The following is a 24,287-nucleotide window of genomic DNA, read 5'->3' as shown; positions in this document are numbered from 1 at the left end:
CTCTCTCCCCCTCCCTCCCTGTCCCCCAAGTCTCATCTGCTGACTATCCCTCAGTCCTCTTCTGTATTCCCTCTACTCAGGGCAGGAATTCTAAGGGTGGATTTTCGTAGTATTGGCTCCTGGACGACACTTCAGGAAAGACCTGAACTGGGAGCTGTGCAATGTTCCTGCTCAAATGCCCTCCTCCAGCCCCCCAAGAGGATCTAGTGTTTGAAGACACAAGGCCAGAGCCGTCTGGTCCTGGCCACAGAACCTTGGCCCGCCAGACCTGCACCCCTCTTAATGCACAGGACCTGCTCAGAGGGGACACCCGGCGCTGGCCTGCTCTCCTCAGACATGCCAGCGCACCCGCTGCTGCCCGCCGCAGCAAGAGGGACTAGGGAACAGCAGCACGAGACGCACCCCCCCGCCCCCGCCTCGAGGTGCGCCCTGCCGTTCCCAGCACCGAGGTCCACGCTGAGCCTCAGGGGACGCAGCCCACAGCACCCGGGACAGAGCCACAGGAGGAGCGAAGTGAACCAGTGAAGGGCACAGAGCAGTGAAGCAGTCAGGGCTCCTCGGCGTTTCCAGACGCAGGCACCGCGAACGGGCCGTCTGGGCCGGGGCTGGGGGAAGGTCACGGAGGCAATCTTCAGCCGGTCCGGTTTTATTCTCATTATGTGGCAATCGAAGTGACAGAGACAGTATTTTTAAAAAGAAATAAAGACGCTGGCCGGGCCCCGCAGCTCAGGGCTGAGCCAGACAGGTCTCCACGGTCTAAAACGGCCCGTGGGGAGGCTTCGACCAACTGCCCCTCCCGCTGAGACTCCCGGCTACCTGGACAGCAGCTCAAGCCCTAGTCCAGGACCGGGTCGCCGTCGCCGCCCGCCGGTCCGCGGCGCCCTCTTGGCCTGCAGCCTGGCAGGAGGAAGAGAGCGGCCGTGGACCTTTCCGCCCAGTGGCCCCAGCCAGGGCTAAGGGGCCGGAGGGACCGCAGCCCGCGCTCCCACCGCCCGAGAGCTCGGGACTGGCAGCCGGGAGCGGGTCTGGAGGGCTTTTGACACCCTGATTACAGAGCGCATGCGCTGGGCTGGGCTTGGGCAGGGCAGGATACCGCTCCCCAGACCTCTCTCCATGCCTCTCTGCCTTCTGGCCAGCAGGGGGCGATCGAAACACGCGGGTGAGAGAACACATTTTTTAAGATGTCACCTTTAAGCCGGGTACCGCCCAGCTTAAAGGTGACATCTTAAAAATCAAGCTGGACAGCTGGGCTGGCAGCAAGGACCCTGCACAGGGTTCGGGACCACGACTGCCCCTCATGATAGCGGTTGTCTCGGCCCATACATCAAATGATCTGAAATACGGGTCCTCCCTGTCCCCAAAGGCCGCCTGGAGCACCTGAGGGAAAGGTTTGTGGGGGGATGGGCCAGCAGCTGTCTGCAGAGGTGCAGGGCACCAATAGCAGCTCGGCCCTGTTGGGCAGAACCTGTGGCCTGTCGTCCTGATGCCCCATTTTGAAAGTCAATATTTAAATTTCCCCCTTTTCTAGTCTAAATTGAAATTCATAAATAATTATCTCCACAATTTCAAATTATCAATTTAATGCTCTAACTATAATAAATGAAATGAAAAGAAAATCCATTTATAATAATATGTATTTCTACACAAGTATTCAAGAATGACTCCAGTTGAAAACCAAAAAAAAAAAGCCCCTGTAGATTTCTCAATGCTCCAGCCCTTGGTAGCCCCAGGCCTCTGAGGTCCTCAGCCCAGCAAGGCAGCTCCCCCCACCACTCCCGGCCACTCACCCTCTGCCTACAGGAGAGCAAGCAGGAGGCCGGGTCCAGACTGGCCTGTTCTTGCTCCATGATGGTCTCATGAGGCATCTGTAGGGACAAACACAGGTGGAGATGGAGCAACTCCCTTGGTGGGAAGGTGCCCAGGATTCCTCAGGTATGCAGAGTCCCCAGCCCACAGCTGCAGAAGGAGCCCAGGAGGGTCAGCAGGGGGAGGAGGGTTCTGACCACTGAACCTGACTATTTCAAGCCAGCACCATCAAGGTCAGAGTTCTTTAGATGACTCACCTGGCCACTTGGGGCGCCCTTTCTTCTCCTCTCTGGTCTCTACTTATGCTAACAGCACAGGTGGTTACACCTGGGAACCCCCAACCCTGTGTTGCCAGTGGGAGCCCTCCAGCCCAGCCCTTCTGGGAGACACAGCCCAGTGCAGGGGACAGAAGAGTTGGACAGCCCTGGGTTCAAATCCAAGCCCTGTGGTCTCTCTGGGTGATAGCAAGTGTTGTAGATCTTCTGCTCTTTGATTTCACCAGTGGTATAATGAGGATGATAAGACTCTCTTTGCCGGGATTTGGGGGCAGGAGGTGCTATGGATCGAACTCAGAGGCACTCAGCCACAGAGCCACATCCCCAGCCCTATTTTGTATTGTATTTAGAGATAGGGTCTCATAGTTGCTTAGCGCCTCCCTTTTGCTGAGGCTGGCTTTGAACTCATGATCCTCCTGTCTCAGACTCCCAGGCCGCTGGGATTACAGGTGTGCTCCACTGCACCCAGCTGCTGGGATATATTGAGCAGAATCTGAAGAGTACCCAGCCCAGGGCAGGAAATATAGCCAATTGCCAGTAAATGGTCCCCTCTTAAACATCTGGAAGGCAACTGGGGAAAGAAGGGATAGGAAATCCTGAAGACCACTCTGCAGTCCAGATCCTTAGCCACAGACTCTGCATCTCAGAAGAGGGAAGCATGATGGCTGGTTGGGAGACTGACATGTGTGCTCTCCAGGGAAGCCCCTCACTGCTCAGCTCCTGCCCGCTGCCGCTAGCCACCCGGAGTTTAGCCCAGGGGCATGCTTGGTCTGGGGGTGGTCGGGGAAGTTGCAGCCTCTACTGTACCACCTGCTGCCTGCTCCTTGGAGGCCACCCTGTGCTTCCGGAGGTGGATGCAGATCTTCCTCCCTGTGACTGGCTGCATTACTACCAAGGGACTGGTGAGGAGGTGGGTCTCCATTTAAAGCAGGGGTTGAGGTTGGGCCTGAGGAGGAGTGTCCCCAGCAGAGTCAACTTCTAGGCAAACTTAAATCTTGTGTTTTGTTTTGTTTTGTGCTTTTTTAGTTGCAAACAGATATCTGCAAGGTTTTGAACCCCTTATGTCTGGAAGATGGGGACTGAGTCTGGGGAAACTTGCACATTCATGGCAGGGCTGGGGACCAATGGGTTCTTCCCAGGAGGACCGGGAAGATTCGGCAGAGACCTACCAGTTCCAGGACGGCCCTAAACAGCAAGTTGAGTGGGAACCGCAGGACATTGAGGCAGGTAGCAGTGTAGAGGTCCGCGTAGCGCATCAGCTGGCTGGAGAAGAGGGTTGGGCGGAAGCCAGAGCGGAACAGGCTGCCCATGGTGCCCTAGCACAGGTGCAGCTCCCGGGTGAACCTCTGGCCAGAGGCGGCACATGAATGAAGACCCCAGCCCACCTTGACCTGCACCCCCATGGCACTGGGTGCCCACCCTCAGGGCAAGCACCCCTGCTCAGACCAGGCCCTCTCTCACCCTCTCCTCCTTGAGGACCCAGGCCTGTGTCCACCTGCAGAGAAAGAGCTCAAGGCTGTAATCCCACAGACAGCACATTTTTGGAATGGGGAGCTCCGTACTTTGCGACTGGCCTCACTCTAGGCTTCCCTCTCAGTGACCTGCCTGGTCCCAGAAAGTGGTCACCCAGGACTGAACCCACAGCCAGACAATAAGAACTTGGGCAGGCCCCCCTGTCCAGCCCCAGGGCCCCCCAGCAGCCCCCCACTGCACAACTGGGCCCCGCTTTCGGGGCCTGGAGAACTAGCTGGGACATTGCCTCCCAGGCCCCAAGGTCACCTATCTCCCCCTCTCTGTGCCCTGATTCCTCATCTGTGAAGGAAGGATGACAGTCCCTGCCAGCCCACCTCCTAAGACTGTGGGGTGAGCAGACGGCTATGCTTCGTGTGTCTCGTGCCTGCAAAACCCCTCATTGTTGGTCCCAGCTGGGCCTGGGATTGCCGGGCCGCTTGACTCCTTTGCCTGAGCTGTGAGAACTGCCCAGCTCTAGTGACGAGTAAGTCCATGAAGCCATGGCAATGTCCTCCCTTCTCTTTTCCCAGGACCCATCAGCTCGCTGGTACTAAATCACGTTTTCTCACACCCCATCTCTGGCCAACAGCAGACTTGGATCATAACTGGGGAGGTGGCCACATGAAGACCCAGCCCAGCAGGCAGGCCCTCCTAGAGAAGGGGCTGAGAAAATGGCAGGACAGAGGGCAGAAACAAGCCTGTGGACTGAGCCCTCCTCAAGAGCACGCCACTGTCGTTTCAGTATTGGCCAGCAGGGGACGCGCTGGACAGCAAGGCCAGATGGCACTGGACAAGGTTGAGGAGACTCAGACAATTGGGCTCCTGGGACTCCTCCCCTACTGGGCTGGTCCCCCTCACTCACCACCCAGCGCTTACTTGAATCTCCTTCTTGATGGAGTTGATGTTTTTTGCGGCCCACAGATGCTTCCATACATATGCCTGGTACAGAGATGGCCATGTGACCCGTGGAGGAGGGGAACATACCTCCCTGGCTGCTGTGGAGGGGCAAGGATACTCACAGGCATCCAGTGGGGGTGCAGGGATGGGGTGTGCACATTTGTGAGTCCATGCTGGGTGGGTTGGGAAAGGCCTAGAGGTCTCAGAAGATGAGTATCTCAAGGGGTCAGCAGGTCCCATAGTCCAGTCTACTAGGGAAGCCCAGCCTGAAACACAGTTGGTTTTCCAGAGCCCTTGGCTCACTTCACTGCCAGGCCTGGTGGGCATGGGACCCTAGCTCTCCACCCCTCTCCTCCCAGCCTCCCGCACCCCCAGAGAGGCCAGAGCTCTTAGTGGTGCAGATCAGCAGGTGTGTGTCCAGGCTCTTCAGCCGCTCTGACCTCTCTGAAAACCAGACAGGGAGCAATAGGGTGAGTGACAGCGGGGTCTGCCAGGCCCCAGCCAGGGGTCTCTGCTCCCCCACCTGTAATATCATGACCCCTTAAGTCAGATTAAGACTTTGCCCAGAGCAAAATAGGGATGACACAGGCTCCGTAGGACAGGTGATCAAGACATCCAGGGAGTCAGGTGACCTTCATGAAGTCACAGGGCAATGACTCAAACCCAGCAACGCTCAGAACAACAGAACAAACATTGTCTTGCTCACAGCACCCCTGCCCCAGGGTGACTTCAAGTACTTCCTGGGTGGGAAAGCCTGTACCTTCTGAACCCAAAGGCCTCGGGCAGAGGGAGGGCCATGTGAGGAAGGAAGTCCCAGCCCCGGAAAAGCCTCACGGATCCGGAGCAAGAAGATGAGGAATGAGTCTCAGCTTGGCACCCACCACCTGGGTGACCTTGAGCAACCGGCTTTACCTCTCTGGTCTGTTTCCTTGTTTTTAAATAGATTCACCTTCAAAAACCACAGAGTGGACAAGATTCCTGGTCGCCACCAACCCCCCAGAGGAAAAGGGGGAAGGAGGTTGGGCAGCGTGGATGACCAGCACCCTCTGCTGGTACTGGTCTCTGTGGCTCACCCTTCTCTCGGGCCCAGATGCCCAGCTCTCGGGACAGCTCAGGAACCACCAGGCAAGTCCGCCAGCCCTGCTGCTTCTTGGATTTGATGATGTCCCCAGAGATGTGGTCCCCAATGTACAGGATGTCCTTCCCCCGCACCCCAAGTAGCTCGCACACCACGTCTCACGAGCCTGCCCCACAGAGGGAGGACACAACTCCTTCCCTGCTGAGGCAGCTTGGGAGATGGACCCTGGCCAAGGTGTGCCTGCGGGACATGGGCACCGCGAGAGCTGTACCTCCAGAGTGGGCAGCACAGTGCTGGGGGGGCCCAGTGTAAGTGCCCACGTGGAGCTTCCCCGAGTCCTAGAGGGCAGAGGTGGGCCTGAGCCAAGGAACCACAGCCCCTGTGCCGGTCAAGAGGACTGGGCAGAGCTGGCAGGAGCAGCCTCGGGGGCAAGGTCGAGGGAGGAAGGATACTGTGGGGCCCTGAAGTACTTCCGTGCCTTCAGGGACAGACAGGGTAGCAGAGGGCAGTGGACACATACAGGTCACATCTAAGAGTGGGCAGTCTCCCCTCCAACCACCTGTCAAGGTAGACAGGACCTCAGCACCTGCCATTATCGTGTTGACCTGTCTCAGGACCATCCCCTCTGCAAAAAAGCAGGGCTTCTGTGTGTCCACCACAATCTGGTCGAAGCAGGACCTCCAGGGCCTGGCTGGGTCCTCAGCCTGTGTGGCAGGGCAGTGGGCAAGGCATGTGCAGACACAGGGGACACACACAGCCTGGGAAACTGGACCCTGCCAATCCCCCGCGGCAGCCTCAGGCAAGATGAGACATCTGTGGGCCCAGGAACCAGGAGATCTCCCCTTACTCAGCACCCCCAACCAAGCTGGGCTTCAGGAGGGGGCCCAACAGGTGCCCTTGGAGGTGGGCATTGGGCATTGTGGGGGTCTTAGATTAGCCTCCAGGGCTCCTCACAGAGCAAAAAGAGAGGCCTAGGGACATGTCACACACAGAGAGACACACACACAGCAAGGCCCAGCCACACCTGTGTCCAGGGTTTGAACTGGTTCCCCTCCCCTGGCCCTCCTTACTCTCACCTCACCTGCCCTACCCCCCCAAGACCTCCCCAAACACCTGACTGCCTCTTATGACCCCCAGGAAGCTGAGAGTAATCCTGCCCTCATCCACCAGGAAGCTCCAGCAAGGCCAGCCATGGAGATGACCACTCACTTGTCTGCCCCTACTCGGAGGAGGCTGGACAGAGGGGAGGCCTGGCCCCTCCTCCCTCGCCCAGCCCCCCCAGCCCAGCCCAGGATACTCACCTCACCAGCAGCAAACAGGTAAGTCGTGGTGGCCTGGCAGGGGCAGGCCGTGGTCAGGGCACAAGCTTGGGCAGAGCCAGGGGGCTACACCTGCCTCTGCCCTCACCCCACTGTGGCCTCCTGGGGCCACGGGTGAGAGACGGTGGGATTGTTCATTCCTCCGAGGCCGTGACTCGGGCCCGAGGTGCCAGCGGGAGTGGGACAGCACACTCACATCCGTGTACTGGTAGCTGCCGTTGGTGGCCAAAAACACCTTCCCAACCTCCTTTATCTTGCCGAGCAGGACAGGGATCCGCGCCTGGCAAAGACGGACGCCTTTCTAGGGTTTCAGCCCCCGGGAGCTGAACAGCCCACTCTCCCAGAGCAGGTGGGCTCCAGGCCGGGGGACCCAGAGCAGCAGCAGATCAGAGCTCCGTGTAACCTCTAGGGAGATGACCAGGGTTGGGCAGCCTGCGCCCTGGAAAAGCAGGAGGACAGCCGCAGCCCCAGACCTGTGGCCACTCACGTCCTGCGCCACGTGTTTCTCCAGGGTCCTCTCTTTGAGACAGCCCTGCAGGAGGCGCAGAGCTTCCATACAGCCTGCCCGTCTCCACCCCGTGCAGGAGGGGCTGGGACCAGGCCACCGTCCTCAGTGGGAGGAGGGCAAAGGCGGCGGGGACTGGGGGCCTCGAGGTTGCCCAGGAAAGCCAAGGGAGGCAGGCAGAGGTCCTGGGGTGCTGGGCCACTCACCGACTGGTGGACGTTATTCATAGCTTCAGTCACATCCTGGGAGAGGCTTCGGAAGGACATGAAGAGGTTCCCATGCTGATAGCCAGTGTCACAGCTGGGACAGGCCAAGAGGACAGAGGAGGCTGGTAAGCAGGCCCGAGGGGACCACCAACACTGACCCTGAGTGGCCCTGCACTGGGCTTACGTCCCAGCCGTTCTGAAGGGACCACTTTGCTGAGCTCCCCTGGGGCAGCACAGGCCACAGGCTTGGGTGCCCCCTGCATGGGCCTTCCTCCTAAGCTCCCAGAGCCCCCCAAGCCCTCAGAAGGGCCTCTGCCCCTTGTGGGGCCCCCTTTGGGGTTTGGCTGCTGGGCAGCAGCAGTGTCCTACTGGTCACCCCAGGGCTGGGCAGGGCAGGGGACGCATTTGGTGTATCGGGAGCAGCCAGCGAAATCGTCCACCAGGCAGCCATAGGTTTCTGGGACGGAGAAGCCAGTCAGTCCCGGCCCAGGAAGTGAGGCAGCCGCCCTCAGGCCAGAGCTGGCAAGGACGCCCCCCCCCCACCGCCCCCAGCAGCCCTCACCGGGCAGGTTGAAGAGCGTGTTGTGGACGTGAAGCGCTGACGGTCATCCCTTTGTATGAACTTGCTGGGGTCAAAGCTCAGACCTCTGCCCTGGGGAGGAGGGGGCTGGGTGCAGCCAACGCTCCCTCCTGGTACCTCCCAGAGGGTGGCCTAGGCCCTGGCCATCCCTTCTATACCTCTAGCCACCCCCACCCCATCCCTTACTCTGAGAGGAGGGTGAAGCCATGGGCAGCCACCAGCATGTCCCCATGGCCAGGCACCTTCAGCAGCTTCCCATAGAGTGCGTCAAACACCAGTCCCCTGGGGATACGGCATGGGGACTGTGGGAGGGGGTGCCAGGGCTGGCCACAGCCTCCCACCTGGCCAAGCTCCCTCACCTGGTGGGGAAGGAGGGGTCGTAGGAGTAGCGCAGGAACTCATGTGGGTACCCAGTGCAAACCAGGCGCTCCAGCACAGCTCAAAGGACAGTGCCTCGAAGGCAGGGGACTGGTAGGCTACAGAGGACCCAGGCAGACCGGACGGTTGGTGCTTAGCTGCCTGCCCCTTCTGCCCAGGCCTCAGGTATCCTGTGCTCCAGCCCCCCCACCAGCCAGGGTGCAGTCCATGACGAAGCTGAGGCACTGGATCTTCCCCAGCGCCAGGCTGCATGGACAAATATCCTGGAGGGGGAAGGGTGTGTTGGGATTCACCCATGAGTCCCTCAGAGTCCCCGACCCTGCTAGTGGGAACCCATCAGAGGGCCCCGGTACCCCTGCAGTGGCAGAAATAAGGGGGAAGTGAGTCAAGCCGGCTAGGGCTCCTTGGGCCCAGAGTGTCCTAGGGCAGGCCAAGCGTGTGAAAGCAGGCCGGAGCACGTGCCCATGGGTCCAGATGTGAGCAGGGAGCCATGCTGCTGACTCCCATGGAGGACACGTCATGCTCCCCCACTCCCAGGGGTGAGGACACACAGCTGTCAGTGTGGGGGCTTGTCACCTCCGGGACTGGAGCCACTGCGTCCAAGGTCAACAGGTTTGGTCAGGGGTGAAGGACAGAGGCCCCTGTGGAGGCAGGAAGAGGTGGGGACTCCCTGTGGGGTGTCTTGTCAGTTTCCGCCTGACAGGGGAACTGCTGGGACCTCTGGAAGGTCTGTCTGTGGGGGTCTCTTCCCACTTGTGAGCTTAGAGGAGCCATTGTGCCACTCTGCCCTGTGGGGGTCCCAGGCCCAGGCCCCCACCAGCCCCTCCCAGTGCCCATCTCACCTCTGGTACCAGTTCTGCATCGGGTCTGGAGAGGCCAGGCCCTTGGAGCCCTGGCTGGGCTCCTGCGGCTCTCCCCTGGCCACAGCGTCTACAGCAGCCATGACCCTGAGGCAGAGGCAGAGGTCCCTCCCCAGCCTCCTGCACACTATCAGCGGGGCTCAGCCACTGCCCTGTCCCTCAGAAGCCTCAGACCCCACTGACCAGCCAGTCCCACTCTGTGCTCCCAGCCCCCTGCCCTCCTCGAAGGGAGGAGCCAGCCAGACAGGCGGGTATCTCCTCTGCTCTGGAGGGTGCAAGAGGGACCAAGGAAAGACAGCTACTCCGGGCGGGCCACCCTGCATGTCTGGGGCTCACGCGTCCAGAAACCTCAATGGCCTGGAAAGTTGAGGCATGTTATAAATAAGGCCGAGGAGTTAGGAGGCAGGACCTGCCGTCACCCCAGACCTCACGATGAGCTCGGACTCTTGTTTCCACAAAATTGTGACACGTCTGGTAATCAAATCTCCCAGCTCAAGGCCAAGGCCACTTCAGAAGAAGTGGCTTCTAGAAGCATGAGGAGGGCTTCAAAAGTGGCCAGACTGCTATCTCAGCATCAAGGAAGCAGGGCCTCCAGGCAGAGTCCCAAACAGCCCAAGGCCCCCAGCACCACCTGCCCAACAAAGCAGCCAGTCCACCCCCAGTTGCCGCTGCAGCGTCCAGAGGCCTGGGTGGGGTGAAGGGAGGCAACCGGGCATGTTTCTCCCTCCAAGATGGCCACACTGCGGGAAGCGAGGCACTGGGAATGGATAAAAGTCATGGGGTGGTCTGCAGGACGGCCCCCCTCGACAGTGGCAGGCCAGCAGCTGCCCGGCTGGAGGGAAGGTCTGGCGGCCGTAGACCGGGCCACTGGGCAGGTGCCTGCATGGGTGCACTCAGGCAAGCAAGGAGGGAGAGACGGATGGACGGATGGACGGCAGACTGTATGTGACAGTCTTCCCTGGGAAGAATCAAGCCTCAGAATCCGAGGGACCCGTGGAGTCCCTTCCACCCCGATTCTGTGCCGACTGCCCACTCCTGCTTCCTCTTTCAGAGCCTTTCCCACGCTGCACGGTTCCTCTTTGTGTCAGAAAAGAGACAGAAGAGGGATGTGTGGTTACAGGTCACCAAGCAGTCCTGCCCCACTGCGACAAAACAGCAGGTGTGACAAGTGTAACCTGCTTCTCCTGTTGCTGGACTTGGGGTGTCCCAGGGACCCTCCATGCACCTGAGGGCAAGGAAGCCATGCGCTGGTGTTGAAGGACACACTGTCCCTCCGTGTTCCTCAGGACACTTCTCCAGGGACTCCCTGGGTTGTGCCAGCCATGCTGGGAGTTGGGAAGGGCGTCACTCGGGGCCTGGAGTGACCTGCATGGGCACCCCCGCCACTCCTCCCGGTGTCGCCGGTCGTCACAGTGGCTGAGTCTCCACTGGGTTGTCACTGGCACAGTCTCTGCTGCCATCTCAGAATACAGCAGACTGCAGAGTCCCTTGAGTAACTGAGGGTGGCCAGGGAGGACCCTGAGCTGTCACAAGGCCATCTCTGAGGCACGGCCACCGGTGTGGGGCTTGCTGAGCTGGACACTCTGGGGGGGGGGGCACAGCAGGACTGAGCCCTGGCAGAGGGGGCGACTTTACCAACTAGGCAAGCCCTGCTTTGCCCACGGCCCCTCACAGAAGTCCTCGGACTCCTCAGGGTTGTGAAAGACAACGGGAGCTGGGGAATGCCCTGGATCAAAGGAGCCATGACAGAGGAGTCCAGCAGCCGCACCCGCCCCAAACCTACGGCGGGCACAGCCAGTGGGCAGGGGGCACCACCGGCTCTGCACACAGGGCAGGAACAGGGAGGATCAGGCAAGGGACCCCACTGCTGTGGCAGTGTGAGAGGCATCCCTGTTCTTGGGCCACAGTCACCAAAGGACTAGGGTAAATGTCACCATGCATGTCACTCACCTTCAGGTGGTTCAGGACAAATGATCCTGCATACCTACTCATGCACATGTGCACACCTGTGGGGTGTGTGTGCACACACATGTGTGTGCATATGGGCTGGGGGTGAATGGTCAAACAGGACAAAATTAACTCACAAACTTTGGTCAAGGATATAAGGATGTCTCTATGCAATTTTTATTTTACAACTTTTCATAACTTTGAAATTATTTTCAAATTTAAACACTTTAAAGAGGGTCTGTGTTCCAGGACACCCCTTGCCCCCTGTCACTGGAGCTCCTCCCTCCCCAGACTCCCCTCTGAGCTCCTGGTGCAGCAGCTCTCTCTGCTGAGGGCAGGGGGACACAGGACCAGCCTGCTCGACACCTCCGACTCCCCCGCGGGGACTGTGCCTGAGAAGTGCCGGGTCGAGTGTGCGCAGCCTCTGCACCTAGCTGCCTGCACTGAGAGAGGTCTCCAGAACAGGGAGCAGGTGTGGGCACGGCTGTCACCCCACACACGTCCTCCAGCTCATCCACAGCAGCCTAGCAACAGGCGACCTCGTCCAGGGGCTGGAGGGGGCTTCGATCCCCTTGAGCTTGGAGAAGCAGAAGCATCCCCAGGAACCGGTTCTTCCAGCCTCCTGACCCAGGGGCAGCTGGCACAGGGAGACCGAGGTGGGGACCACCACAAGGTGGGGACACCAGGAAGTCTACCAGAGGAGCAGCTTTGACAAGGTTCATGGGGATTTCCCGTAGCCAGCAACGGAGCCAGGGCGCTGAGGCAGAAGGACCGGGACGGCGGGGGCTGGCTTCTGGGGCCTGGTCTTACGTCTTCCCCTCTCGTGTGGCCACATCACCAAGTGCATGTTCTGGGGGACGGAGAGGGACAGGCACAGGGTGACCAGAGGTGAATTCCACTAGCTGGGAAGGGCCTGGAGCCAAGTCAAGGCCATGGGGCACCCTGTCCCAGAAACAATTCTGCCCCGCCCAGGGCCAAGGTTGCCCCCTGTGTGGGTGGGGCTGGACATGGAGGGAGAGATCCAGCTAACCGTGCTGGGGTTGCCATGTGAGCTTAAGTGTGCGTGTGAAGGTTGGGGTAGGGTGTGCATGCACATGTGTGAGCATGGATCTATGTGTGTACAAGTATGCGCGTGCTGTGTGAGGGTGCAGGTGGGCATGCTGGCCTGGGGGGCAGAAGGCCTGCTGGTCAGGCTGGAGCCCTGGGGCCTGCCACCTTGGTGAGGGTGGGGTAAACAGGGGACAAGGATGCCACCAACACAGCCTATCCCTGCTATCCTAGGAGAACACAGGTTGGGGACAGGGAGGACAGGGCTGCCCCCAGGCCATCACCCCTGGGCTGCCCCCACCCCATCACATGGGGCCCTCTTTTGGGAGAAATTGCCCCCACCCCAGATCTGGGGCCTTATTCATCCCTGGCTGGGAATCAGAATAGCCTGCAGTCAGCGGCCACTCCACCCAGACTGGTAGTCTGGGGGCCTCAGGACAGGCCTGAGGGCATCAGAGAGGCAGCATGTCCAGACCTGGAGGAATGTGTCCGTCTGGCCCAGGCGGGCAGAGGGCAGGAAGCTTCAGGAGAGCCCAAGGCAAGGTCTGGGCCAAAAAGAAAGGCCATAGCAAACCTGCCGGGCACCCCTGAGGCCTCACCAGGAGGGCCAAGGCAGGGGCACCTCCCAACAGAGACCCCCAACTCACCTCCCAGCAACTGAGGGCGCACAGCTCCGTGCCAGGATTCCAGGGTTGGGCAAGGCGAGCACAGGCCGGAGCACAGGGTCCCAGGCAAAGGGACGCTGCATGGGAGTCCGGGAGACTGTGGACAGGCCCTGCCTGCATGTAAGTCACCGTGTGAGACAGCACATGTGCCCTGCCAGGCACCAGCCACGAGCGCTCAGCAAGGCTCCAAGCTATGAGTAAGATGAATTCCTGGTCCTTTAAGGCACTCACAGTCTCAGAAGGGCAAAGGACGCAGGCACCAGGAGGGACAGTGAACAGGAGGCTTCCAGGGCCAGCTCCTCATCCCGGGGGCCATGCACACGTGTGGCTTCCTCCCTGAGCCCTGTGGGCAGGTGTGACTCCACAGCAGGTGAGACTTCAGATGCTCAGCCCCCAAGCCCAGGAAATGGGAAAAGCTGCATGAAGAAGGTTGTCCGGAAAAAGCAAAGGCTAGGTCAATGTCCAAGTGGGGAAGAGCAAATCAGTTATTTTTAAGATGTGCGCACACACACATGCCCACACACACATGCCTAAGTCGTTATTAGCTATAAACCATTATACAGACTTAGCTAGTTGTGGTTAAGAAGATGAATTCAAACAAAAATGCTTTAGATATGTCATGTGGGTGGGGATAGAACCCCAAATCGTGTTTTCACTGGTGTGCCAACTGTTTACAAAATGCTTACATGAAAGGACTAAAGAAAATAACTCAGTGAACAGTGGGCCTGTCTGGGCAGCAGGATCACACTTAATTTCTTGTCTATAGTGTTTAAATTTTCTGATCTACAGTTCAAAAATGAAAATCAGATGGGATAAAATGACAGAAATTTCAAGAAACATTTATGCTTCATGAAAGGAGCAAAATGCAAACTGATACTGACATTCATTCATTTTTTAAATTAACTAAAAAAACACTCTGCATTTCCTGAGTACCTACCCTGAACAGAATCCAGGCATTAAGCTATCAGTGCTGGGAGACTGCTCCCCTAGACACCAGTACCCAGCACCTGTGTCCTTAGCACTGCCCACAGCAACCAGAGGGCCAGCCCGCCCCTGGGAGAGGATCAGCCAGTCCTCTGAGGGGTAAGAGCAGGCCCAGGAGGCAGCAAGCTGGCCCTCCTGAAGGGTGAGTGGGAGTCCCCAGCAGGCCACCTGGAGAGCTTTCCAGGTGAAGACAGAAGGCAAAACCAGCGAGCTCACACCCGGGCACCCAAGGACTGGGGGCGGGGAGCAAGGCCATATCAGAAGAGCCGCTGAAGAGCCTGACCTTGACCCTGCAGGTGGTGGAGGGTGTGAGGACCCGGTCTGCTGTTGGGAAAGGCGCCTCTGGTGTGGCTGGGAGGGACTGGGAGCCAGCTCTGGCAGGAGCGTGGAGAGCTTGAATGAATGCCTAGGATGGAGGGCGTCTGGCCAGAGTCCTTGGGTTAATCAGGACTTGGGGAGGCTGGAGAGGGAGGAGGCTAGGGTGCCGAGGAGCCCGAGTCTGAGGCCACAGCCCAGACACACCAGCGGGAAGGAAGGGGCCTAGGCAGCAGAAGGCACCACTCCTGAGCTGGGGAGGCCTGGGCTGGGCAGAGTTGGGAGACGCAGCGCTAAGATCCCCGATCTGAAACTTTGGGACAAGATATGTCTCAGAATCCAGCATTTGCTAAGTGTAAGAAGTACCGAGATCTGTTATAGGAGTGTGTGACCACACCCTTCACGGTGCAGCCCTGCCACTCCACAGCCAGGGGATGAAGACTCGTGCCTAACACTGAAGGTCACACACAGCCAGTAAAGAGCTCATGTCCAGGGCAAGCGAGGTTTGCCACCAGGGAGCCTGGAAGGCCTCCCGGTTTTGGGATCTTGGGATTGAGGATGAGGGATATTGCATCGGCACCTCTGGTGGCCAATGACCCTACAACAGGAGGCCCTTTGGGAGAGAGAGCAGGAGACGAGGACAGAGCCCGCGAGTGACCAGGTTAGAGTGGGGCAGGACAGGTCCAGGAGGAGAGGGACCAGGCAGGGGCACAGGACAGAAAGAGCAGGAGGGTCACCACCCCAGGAGCAGGGGCGAGTGCTGCAGAAAGGCCAAGTAGGAAAAGGCCCAGATGACCCCCTCATGTGGCCACAGGGGACATGGGGTGAGGAGGGGCAGAAGTCAAGGGGGGAAGAAGAGAACAGCAAAGTGGTAGCAACCCATGAAAGGTCCACCTCTCAGGAGTCTTAGCAGGAAAGAGCCCAGGTGGTAGCCAGAGTGACAGGCGAGACACCCAGCAGGTCTGTGACTGGGACCTCAGTGAGGCCCAGAGGCTGCAGGAAAGACCGTGCTGACAGGGAACGGTCACACACTCATGATGTCTACACTCACAATCATCCCCAGGGGGACAACCCAAATGCCCACCAGCCCCAGAACAGTAAAGCACAAGCATCAGCATGGAAGAGCATGCGCTGTGGGGTGACAGGGTCCAAGGGGGCCCTGTGGGGAACGGGTGGCCAAGGCAGGGCAGGGCAGTGATGGAGAAGGGACAAGCCTGGCGTCCTCCAAGGGCCATGTGGTGCCACTCAGGGTTCACACTGATGATGGTAAATGGCGAGTTTTGAAAGTGCAGGGTGCCAGACTTTTGTCCACAGGTCTATTTCTATCAGCCCCTCCCCAACTGTCCCCAGTTCCTTCCCCTCACTCCGCTGCAACTCCCTCCAACACTGAGGAGGCTCCTGCACTTGAACACACCACGCCCCACCCCCAGGGCCAACCTGGACAGACTGGAGGGAAGCAGGAGAGGACAGAGCACAGCGGTCAGAAGGGGGCTGCCCTCTGCTCCCCAGCCTTGCCACTCGGTCACACCCGCCCAGCCTCGCCAGACTCCTTTCCCCGGAGGCTCTCCAGGTGCTTGTGCAAATTCAACTTCTGAGAATGCTCCCTGTCCTTCCCTGCTCACCAGCCACTCTTGGGGGCGAATATGTGTGACACAGGACATACCCACCAAGAGCCTGGCACAGCAGAACCAATCATGAGCTAATGAACTGTTATGGTTCCCAAATGGCTAAGATGTCTCCTTCACAAACTTCATTTTCTCTTCAAGAGAACAGACATGCTTCAAGGACCTTGTGAAAGAGCATGGGGATGGCAGTGCACAGGTTTCTCAGACTCACACTGCGCTGGAGCAGCCCGTGCCTGCCTGCCAGCCTCAGAGGACCAGACGGGGAGTCTCCTGGGCCCTCAGCAGCTCAGGCCCAGCCCTTTGCCAAGATTCTAGGTCGGCAGGAGGCTGACCTAATTAAACACTCAGGCTTATTCCTGGACCAGGAGTCCCAGTTAAGGCCCCTGGGCAGCCACCGCACAGAGGCACAGCCCCAGAGGTGACCAAAGTGATTCTTAGTTTTTAAATAGCAGTTGCTTATCCCTGATTATAAAAGTAGTACATATTCATCATAGAATGTTTGGAAAATATGAAAAATACAGAAAAGAAAACGCCAACCAAAGATAATCGCTATTTTTGCTTATTTCCTCCTGGTCTTCTTCCTTTTTGTACATATTGATATATTTGACAACTGAGGGGGTGTTCATTCACACAAGGGAGGGAAAAGAAACCAACTTACAAACTGCACAACCCTGAGTTTGTTATATGAATTTGGACCATCACATATATATATATATATATATATATATATATATATATATATATATATATAGTCCCATATCCTGCTTATTTCACTAATATTAAAATACAAAGATTTTTAATGACTTCATAATATCCACCATATGGAATTTGGCATAAAATATTTCCCCTGCCATGGGACATTTAGGTACTTTCCAGAGTTTCAAATAACTCTATGAACAACCTCTCTCTTTATCTTTGATTCTCTTTAGCTAGACTTTCTACAAATAAAGTTGTTGAGGAACTTTTCATACATTACCAAATGCCTTCCAAGAGCTCGTGGAAATCAACTAACAAGGTATGGGACACCCCAGGCCCACGTATGATCCTGTCCTAACAACCAGAGCTTCTTTACCAAGCAGGTGGTAGATCCAGATCAATTACAGAGGCAACTGTTGGGAGATAAGCTGATCCTCAGAGCCATCTGGGACTTGTGACTAAGCAGAGCCCGGCACTATCTGCCAGCATTAGTCAGCCTTCACTAGGTTAGGCTGCTGCAACAGACAGTCCCAGAAGGTTAGGGGGTTACACATAAGGTTCATTTCTCACCCACATTGCTCAGAAGATATGAGTCAACTGTGACTTTTATTCCATGTCTTCTTCTGAGGCCCAAGCTGAAGGAAAAGCCCAGTACCTACCTACCTCATTCTCAAGGTCAAGGTCAAAGTTACAAACTAGAAGCCTCACTGGCCCTTGAGACTTTCATTTGAAAGTGGCACACATCATTCCCCTCTCTTCCCATTGGCCCAGAGAGTCAGGCCTGAGGCACAGCAGTGTGGGGAGGGAATACAAGCCTCCCACAGGGAGGTGCTGCAGGTCACATGGTGTGGCTCAGTGGTAAAGTGCTTGCCCAGCACACCAAAGGTCCTGGGTCCATCCCCATCACCAGCAAGGAAATCAGAATGTTCTCACCAAGCGGCCCAATAACACCCGGGAACAAGCGCACAACCAACCAACCACAGTTACGAATAGTCGGAAACAAGGCTTGGTGTCCTGGTACCAAGCCTGACACCAGGAATGCTGGCAACCACAATCCCTCTCCATGCTGGACAATCCCATGTACCGGAAACCTCTCTAGCCCCTGGGGAAGGGGACTGCCCAGGCTTTCCCTTCATGTGAATACATTTTTTAAAAATGCATGAGATGTGTGTGTTTATGAGCATATATTTACAAATAGCTCCATCAAAAATGGGAAAGGATGGCTGGTCGCGGTGGTGCACGCCTGTAATCTCAGGGGCTTGGGAGGCTGAGGCAGGAGGATCTCAAGTTCAAAGCCATTCTCAGCAACTTATTGAGACCCTGTCTAAATAAAAAATAAAAAGGACTGGGGATGTGCTCGATGGTTAAGCACCCCTAGGTTCAATCCCCTGTACCAAACATATATTAACAGATAAAAATATGTTAAATTTTTTAAAAGGCAAAAGTAAAGTTTTGTGTATAATGGGCCACCATTTACTATTAAAAGGGGAGACTACATATACACTGAGGCTTATTTGTTTGTAGATGTTTCCCAAAAGACCAGTAAGAAAGCTGGAGACAGTGCCTGTTTTAGGGAAGAGAACCAGGGAGGAGGGGCTGACTTCCCACCAGGCACTCTGCTTTATAGCTCATGATATTGTTACCTTTCCCAAAAAAAGTTCTTTTTAATTTAAATTCTTTTAATTGTCCTTTCTCACTGATGTCCTGTGGTCTCTCTATTTTTTCTCCATTGCTCCCAGATTGGGACATGCCCTGATTCCCATACCTGGAGCCTGAGGAAGTAGAGTTTCCAGAAAGCCCTGGAAAACCCAAGAAGAACTACCAACAATTGCAAAGCAAAAAGAAAGCTCCATCTGCCAGGTACGGTGGACACCCCTGTGATTCCAGTGGTTCAGGAGGCTGAGGAAGGAGGATCGTGAGTTCAAAGCCAGCCTTGGCAACTTAGGGAGGCCCTAAGCAACTGAGCAAGACCCTGTCTCTAAATAAACTATAAAATAGGGCTGGGGATGTGGCTCGGTGGTTAAGCACCCCTGGGTTCAATCCCTTGTACCAAAAAAAAACAAAAGCAAGCCAGCTCTGTCCGGCCAAGCTACCTCACATGGTGCACACACTGGCTCCCACCTGCAGGACAGGCCGCTCTGGGTAAGGGGAGGTGGAGGGAGGGGCTGGCTCACTCTTGCATGAGTCAGTCTCATCCCTGGGAGGAAGTGGAGAGAAGGGTGGCCAGGAGGGACAGAGGGATGGCAGCAACATGCCAAAGAGGGCCAGCGCTGGGGACCAGGACCCTCCACACACGGCCGCCGCTGGCTGAGACATTCACACCAGCCCCCTCCCCTTGTCTCCCCCCTCCCCCACACCTTCAAAAGAGGATCCCAAACCCCTGGAGCTGGAAGGGGCCGGTGGGCAGCTCCCTTTGCAGAAACCCAGCAGGCTGCCACTTGCCATCTGCAGGTGAGGAACAGGGACAGCACTGTGGACAGGAGCTGGAGGCCACACTCCTCAGGAGACAGTGGAGATACCGGAGGTGCCTCAGGTTTCTAGAGACATGGATCAGAGTTTCAGCCTGGGCCTCCAGGTCTAGGCCCACAGTGGTCACTGGGTGTCGTATGGGGAATGTCCTTGCCTGAATGGAGGCACCGTCAGCACCCTGCTGCAGGGACAGCTGGGGACACTGGAGTCCTTGGAGGCCTCGTACAAACCCTTGCCAGAACCAAGAGGCTTGGGGAAACGTGGTGGCACAGCCCACTGGGCACTCCGTCACCAAGGTGCTGATCTGGACAAATGGCAGGGTCACCTGTTGGAGTGCACAGGGGAAGAGCCATGCGCAGAGGGACAGGCCCAGGTCACATCGCCAGAACTTGAGGTCAGGGAAGGCTCAGTGAAACAAAGACCACAGCACTGGGTTTGGTGAACTCCCCAGTGGGAACGCAGGACCTCTAGGGGCTTTAATGTCCTCACACACATCATGAATCCCCTCCAGGGAAACACAGTGGAGGGCATCTCTCAAATTCCCTGGACGACAGAATTGTTCATTTCAGATCCGTTTCCAGATCTAGCCTGGGCTCCAAAGTCTGCCCCCAGCTGTTAACTGTGGAGCCCCGGGCAGCAGGACTCAGGGCCAAGGGCCCATCACATCCTACTTCACAATCTTTCATTTCATGTCTTTAAAACAACAAGTGTGCATCCCTTTTTAGATTCATATACCTGTAGTAGACAGGACCCTTTGGGGACAGACTTGAGAGAAGAGGCATCTTAGCTGTCTTGTTGGATATTGTACCCACAGTGCCCACAGTGACTGGCACATGGTGGGTGCTCAGTGAACGTTAGTCAGATGAACCAGCTCTGAGAAGAAGACAGAGATAGAGACGGAAAGACGACTCAGACTGAAAGGACTAGCCAGCACAAGGAAGAACAGCCTCACGCTTTTAAAACTGAAGAGAAAAGAGGCGCTGAATAGAGCTTTAAAGTGATGAATTAAACAGTGACATATGGGCTGGGGCTGGGGCCAGAGGCAGAGCGCTCGCCAGGCATGCAGAGGCACTGGGTTCGGGCCTCACAACCACATGAATGTAAAATACAGATATGTGTCCACCTAAAACTAAAAAAAATAAATAAATAAAAAGAAAACGCCAGGGCCAGGGGAGACCAGGCCAAGAGGTCAGAGCCAAGCCCAGGCCCAGGAAGACCACTGACCAGGACCGCCATCCAGAACCCGCAGGGAACTCTTAACCGAGCAGCCAGCTCTAAAGTGGGCAGCAGGCCTGATGGACACCTGCCAGACGGGAGGAGCCGCGCAGGTGGGCCCAAAGGCCTGAACACCACAGGCCGGGGAAAGCCAGCCAGAGGCAGGCAGCAAAAAACACTGGCGAGGGCGCGCGATGCCCCTGGCCGCAGGCAGCTTCCAAAAGGAGGCCAACAAGCCCCAGGGCCAGGGCTTGGGAGCCCCCCACCCGCCCCAGGGGCTGCTCAGGAAAACCTACCAGCCAGCAAAGCCCCACCTGACATGCTGGCTGCGGAGCGCAGTAGGCGCTAACCCGTCCATCTCCGTTGGCGGAGCGCGGAGCCCCTCGGAGGCAGCCTCAGCTCTGACTCCAGACAACCTCAAAGACAGGCTGCGCCGCAGCACCGCACTGTTCACACCGTTTACACCGTTCACACAGTTCCCAGCAGCAACACAAGGAGTGGGAGCCAAGGTAGCCGGGCGGGGTGGGGCAGGAGCCCCCGGGATGGAACACTGTGCACACACACCACACACACACACACCACGCACACACACCATGCACACACCACACACTACACACCACCACGTGCATACCATGCACACACACCATGCACACGCCACCACGTACACGCAACCGCGTGCACACCATGCACACAACACCACACACACACCACCGTGTGCACACCATGCACACACCCACCATGCACACACCATGCACACACCACCACACCTATGCCACCGCATGCACACCATGCACACACACACCAGGCATACACGGAAACTATACAAAGGATCATGTCTGGATTACAGTGGGTTCACAGTAGAAATAATTTCATTTTCTCAAGAGTCAAATATCCTGTTCAAAATTAACCCAGGCTGGTGAAAGGGGTCTTGCTAAGCGGGGAGAACTTTCTGGAATCCCCAACTCAAAGTCCCCAGCATTCACTAACTGAGCCCTCAGGCTCACGTTCACTTCTTTCCTGGGCACTTCCATCATCCCTCCAGTGACCCACCCTCCCTCTACCTTCCCCTCTCTGACCTGCCCATTCACAACCCACCCAGGCAGAATCACAGGACCAGCCAGGCGTGGTGGCTCACGCCTGTGATCCCAGCAAGTCGCAGGCTGAGGCGGGAGGATTCAAATTCAAGGCCGCAGCAAGGCAGGATGCCGCTCAGAGGTAGAATGCTCCTGGGTCCATCCCCGGTACCAGAAAGGAAGGGAAAGGAACCACAGGACCCGAGAGAGATGGACCACATCATTCAGGGCTGAATGGTTCTGGCATCTTCTGAATAACACTCAGAGACTGGGGATCTGAAGAGAGAGCAAAGCAGTTTCAGGCAGGGGAACGGCATGTCTGGGCTGGCTCTGGTCATAGCCTCCAGATAAGTGCAGGGGAGAGGGAGGCCTGGGACAGGCCGAGTGGACCTGCTGCTGGGGTGAACATCTATGGAGCAGCTAGGCAGCAGCCGAGGTGGCCCAAAGCAGGGAGTATGCACAGCAGGCCCCGAGGTGGCCCAAGGCAAGGGGATGTACACAGCAGGTCCTGAGGTAGCCCAAGGCAGGGGGTGTGCACAGCAGGCCCCATGGTGGCCCAAGGCAGGGGGGTGTGCAGAGCAGGTCTTGCAGTGGCCCAAGGCAGAGGGGTGTGCACAGCAGGCCCCAAGGACCTGGGAAGTGGCTCCTGTGGTTACAGTTGCTGCCCCGGTTGCTGCAGAAGCCAGAGGCCAAGTCCAGGCTTGCTGGTCCCTAGCAACATGAGCTCTGCCACTCCAGTCCAGCCACAGAAACTGGCTGGTGTGAGTCAGGTGTCTCTGGAATGTGTGGGCGTGGGCCATGCTTCTCTGGCTCCAGCCTCACGCCGCACCAAGTCCAGCAGAGCCCAAGTCTTCTGACCTGGAACAGGGAATTCACCAGGAGGAAGGTGAGTGGGTGCTGGGAGCTCAGAGGACAAACACCTTCTCTCCAGTCCAGTAGCAAAAGGACTGACCTCCAAGCCTGTCACTAGCAATGTGATTTGAATTGCTCAGTCTTTTTTTAAGTGGCTAAAAGATATTGTGCCACACTGTTAAGTTCCCAGCACCGTTTCCTCGAATTTAGCCATTTGTGGGTTCCACCAAGGCTCCCAGCTCCCAGGAATGGCTAGTCACAGCGGCATAGGACGTGGAGAGCCCTAGGGACATGGTTCCTGTTTGTTGGACATTTCTCATGACAGATCTCTTGCCAAGCCTCATTCTGCACGTCCACCCATGAGGCACGCGGGACTCGGCAGGAAGCAGCCCCTGGGAGGCTACCCAGCCCACCAGGCCTCCCACTAAGGTGCCAGGGACAGGAACTCTTCTCCAATTGGGCTGAGCAATATCCCTTCTTACACAGTGAGAGGACACAGCACTGTTGGAGTTCCTAAAGCCCACGGGAGAAGACGTTCTCGAGAAGTCACTGTCTGTTCACTGTCAGCCATCAAGACAAGAAGGCAGAGTGCTGGTGTGCAGGATGGACTTGGCTCCTATCGACCTTCAGAGCAAGGGGCCAGCCATTGTGCACTCACGGAAAACACGCATGTCTTGGTCCTTCTCATGTGTATACATGGCGGGGACAGAATCATTAAACCCAACAGCCGGGTTTCTTCACCACCTCCTGGGGAGGAAGGGCATTTCACAGGGGACAGAGCATGATGGGAACCTAGAAGAGAGAGTGAGACTTTGGAGACACCCGAGGGACGGCATTTTTGAGGAGTTTGCGGAGTGTATCTCAGAAGGCGATTTTCATCATTTAGGGACACCCAGCAGCTGAAGCCCTGTCTGTGTCAGAGGAACCCGTCTTCAGGAGTCAGGAGGTCCTCACAGCTGGCACCTAGGATTCAGAGCAGCTGCTACAGGCTGCAGCTACCGGCACTGTGCCCTTCTAACCAGACCCCTGGACCTCGGGGCGTGGGGCTGCTCTTGCCTGAAGAGCCCCGGGACCATGAGCAGCCAGGGTCTGCAAGCACCCATGTTGTCCAGCAGGACATGAGCTGCACGCTGTCCTTGGCGCTCTCAGGGGACCTTCACGGAGACCCGGGGAGACTAGGCCAGTTTGGAAGTGGAGCCAGGTCATTTCCTCTGGCCATGTCACTGTGCTCAGGCAAGAACAGGAAGCCAGGTTTTACTCAGGTTACAGACGACCTGTGTCTTGGGCGTTGTGACCACGGAAGGAGACCCACCAGCTGGTTCCCAGAGGCTGCCCCTGAGAAAAGAGGAGGACGGAGAGAAGAAGGCATTTTGCTTTGAATTTTTTCCTTGAATTCTTTTTAACCATATTCATGTATTATTTTTTCCAAAGTTTAAAAATACTTATTTAAAAAAAGAAATGTAATGTCTACAAGTATATCAGTTTCTACATAAAAGATAAAGCAAAATATTCATTTTGGCAAAAAGCAGAGCCTTTGGAAGAGGCAGGTGGTAAGGACTTGGTAGTCTGCTAACATCAGCTGGGAATCTTAATTTGGTGAGCTCTCGGGACTGCTTGCATGGCTTTTTGTGTATTTTTTCCCCTTATTTGGCATGTCTTGAGGTTGTTTTATGATACTTATGCGATAAATGATTACTTTTAAGTAATATTAAACAACAGCAGAAGAGGTCCTCTGCTCTACTCTTCAGCAAGGATGGGGTGGGGAAAAGCCCCAGTCCGCAGGGAGAGGCAGGAACTAGAAAACCCAGCACGTTCCTAGACCTCCAACAGCCCTGAGGGTCATGCCATTGGTCTAAAAGACCATCTGTTGCAAGGACAAACATAAGAGAGATATTGAAAAACTGTGCAGCCTGGGAAACTTAGCAAGACCACATCTCAAAATGAAAAGGGTTGGAGATCTCATTGGTAGAACACCCCAGGTTC

General features: G+C 56.7%; 1 protein-coding gene and 1 long non-coding RNA gene across 2 annotated transcripts; both read right to left on the bottom strand.

The window, feature by feature from the left end:
- Window positions 1-1,176: 1,176 nt before the first annotated feature.
- On the bottom strand, window positions 1,177-9,499 carry Nt5dc4 (5'-nucleotidase domain containing 4). The gene is given in 20 exon segments (XM_046462853.1): window positions 1,177-1,377; window positions 1,788-1,865; window positions 4,470-4,533; window positions 4,898-4,934; window positions 5,564-5,734; window positions 5,840-5,906; window positions 6,147-6,272; window positions 6,870-6,902; window positions 7,084-7,167; window positions 7,375-7,419; window positions 7,599-7,692; window positions 8,004-8,055; window positions 8,161-8,190; window positions 8,193-8,281; window positions 8,365-8,460; window positions 8,538-8,613; window positions 8,616-8,654; window positions 8,747-8,806; window positions 8,809-8,819; window positions 9,399-9,499. Coding segments are annotated over 20 exon segments (1,554 nt in total).
- Window positions 9,500-11,663: 2,164 nt separating this feature from the next.
- Window positions 11,664-23,776, bottom strand: LOC124105605 (uncharacterized). The gene is made up of 3 exons (XR_006855794.2): window positions 21,475-23,776; window positions 13,058-13,491; window positions 11,664-12,213 (listed from the first exon to the last, which is right to left on the bottom strand). It is a non-coding gene; the product is annotated as an uncharacterized LOC124105605 (long non-coding RNA).
- Between the last annotated feature and the right edge of the window lie 511 nt (window positions 23,777-24,287).

This window comes from Marmota monax, unplaced genomic scaffold, assembly GCF_021218885.2.
Source record: "Marmota monax isolate L192 unplaced genomic scaffold, Marmota_monax_Labrador192_F-V1.1 WCK01_AAM20220418_F8-fsc00245, whole genome shotgun sequence".
In the NCBI taxonomy this organism is placed as follows: domain Eukaryota; kingdom Metazoa; phylum Chordata; class Mammalia; order Rodentia; family Sciuridae; genus Marmota; species Marmota monax.
This window is presented reverse-complemented; position numbering and strand designations above follow the sequence as displayed.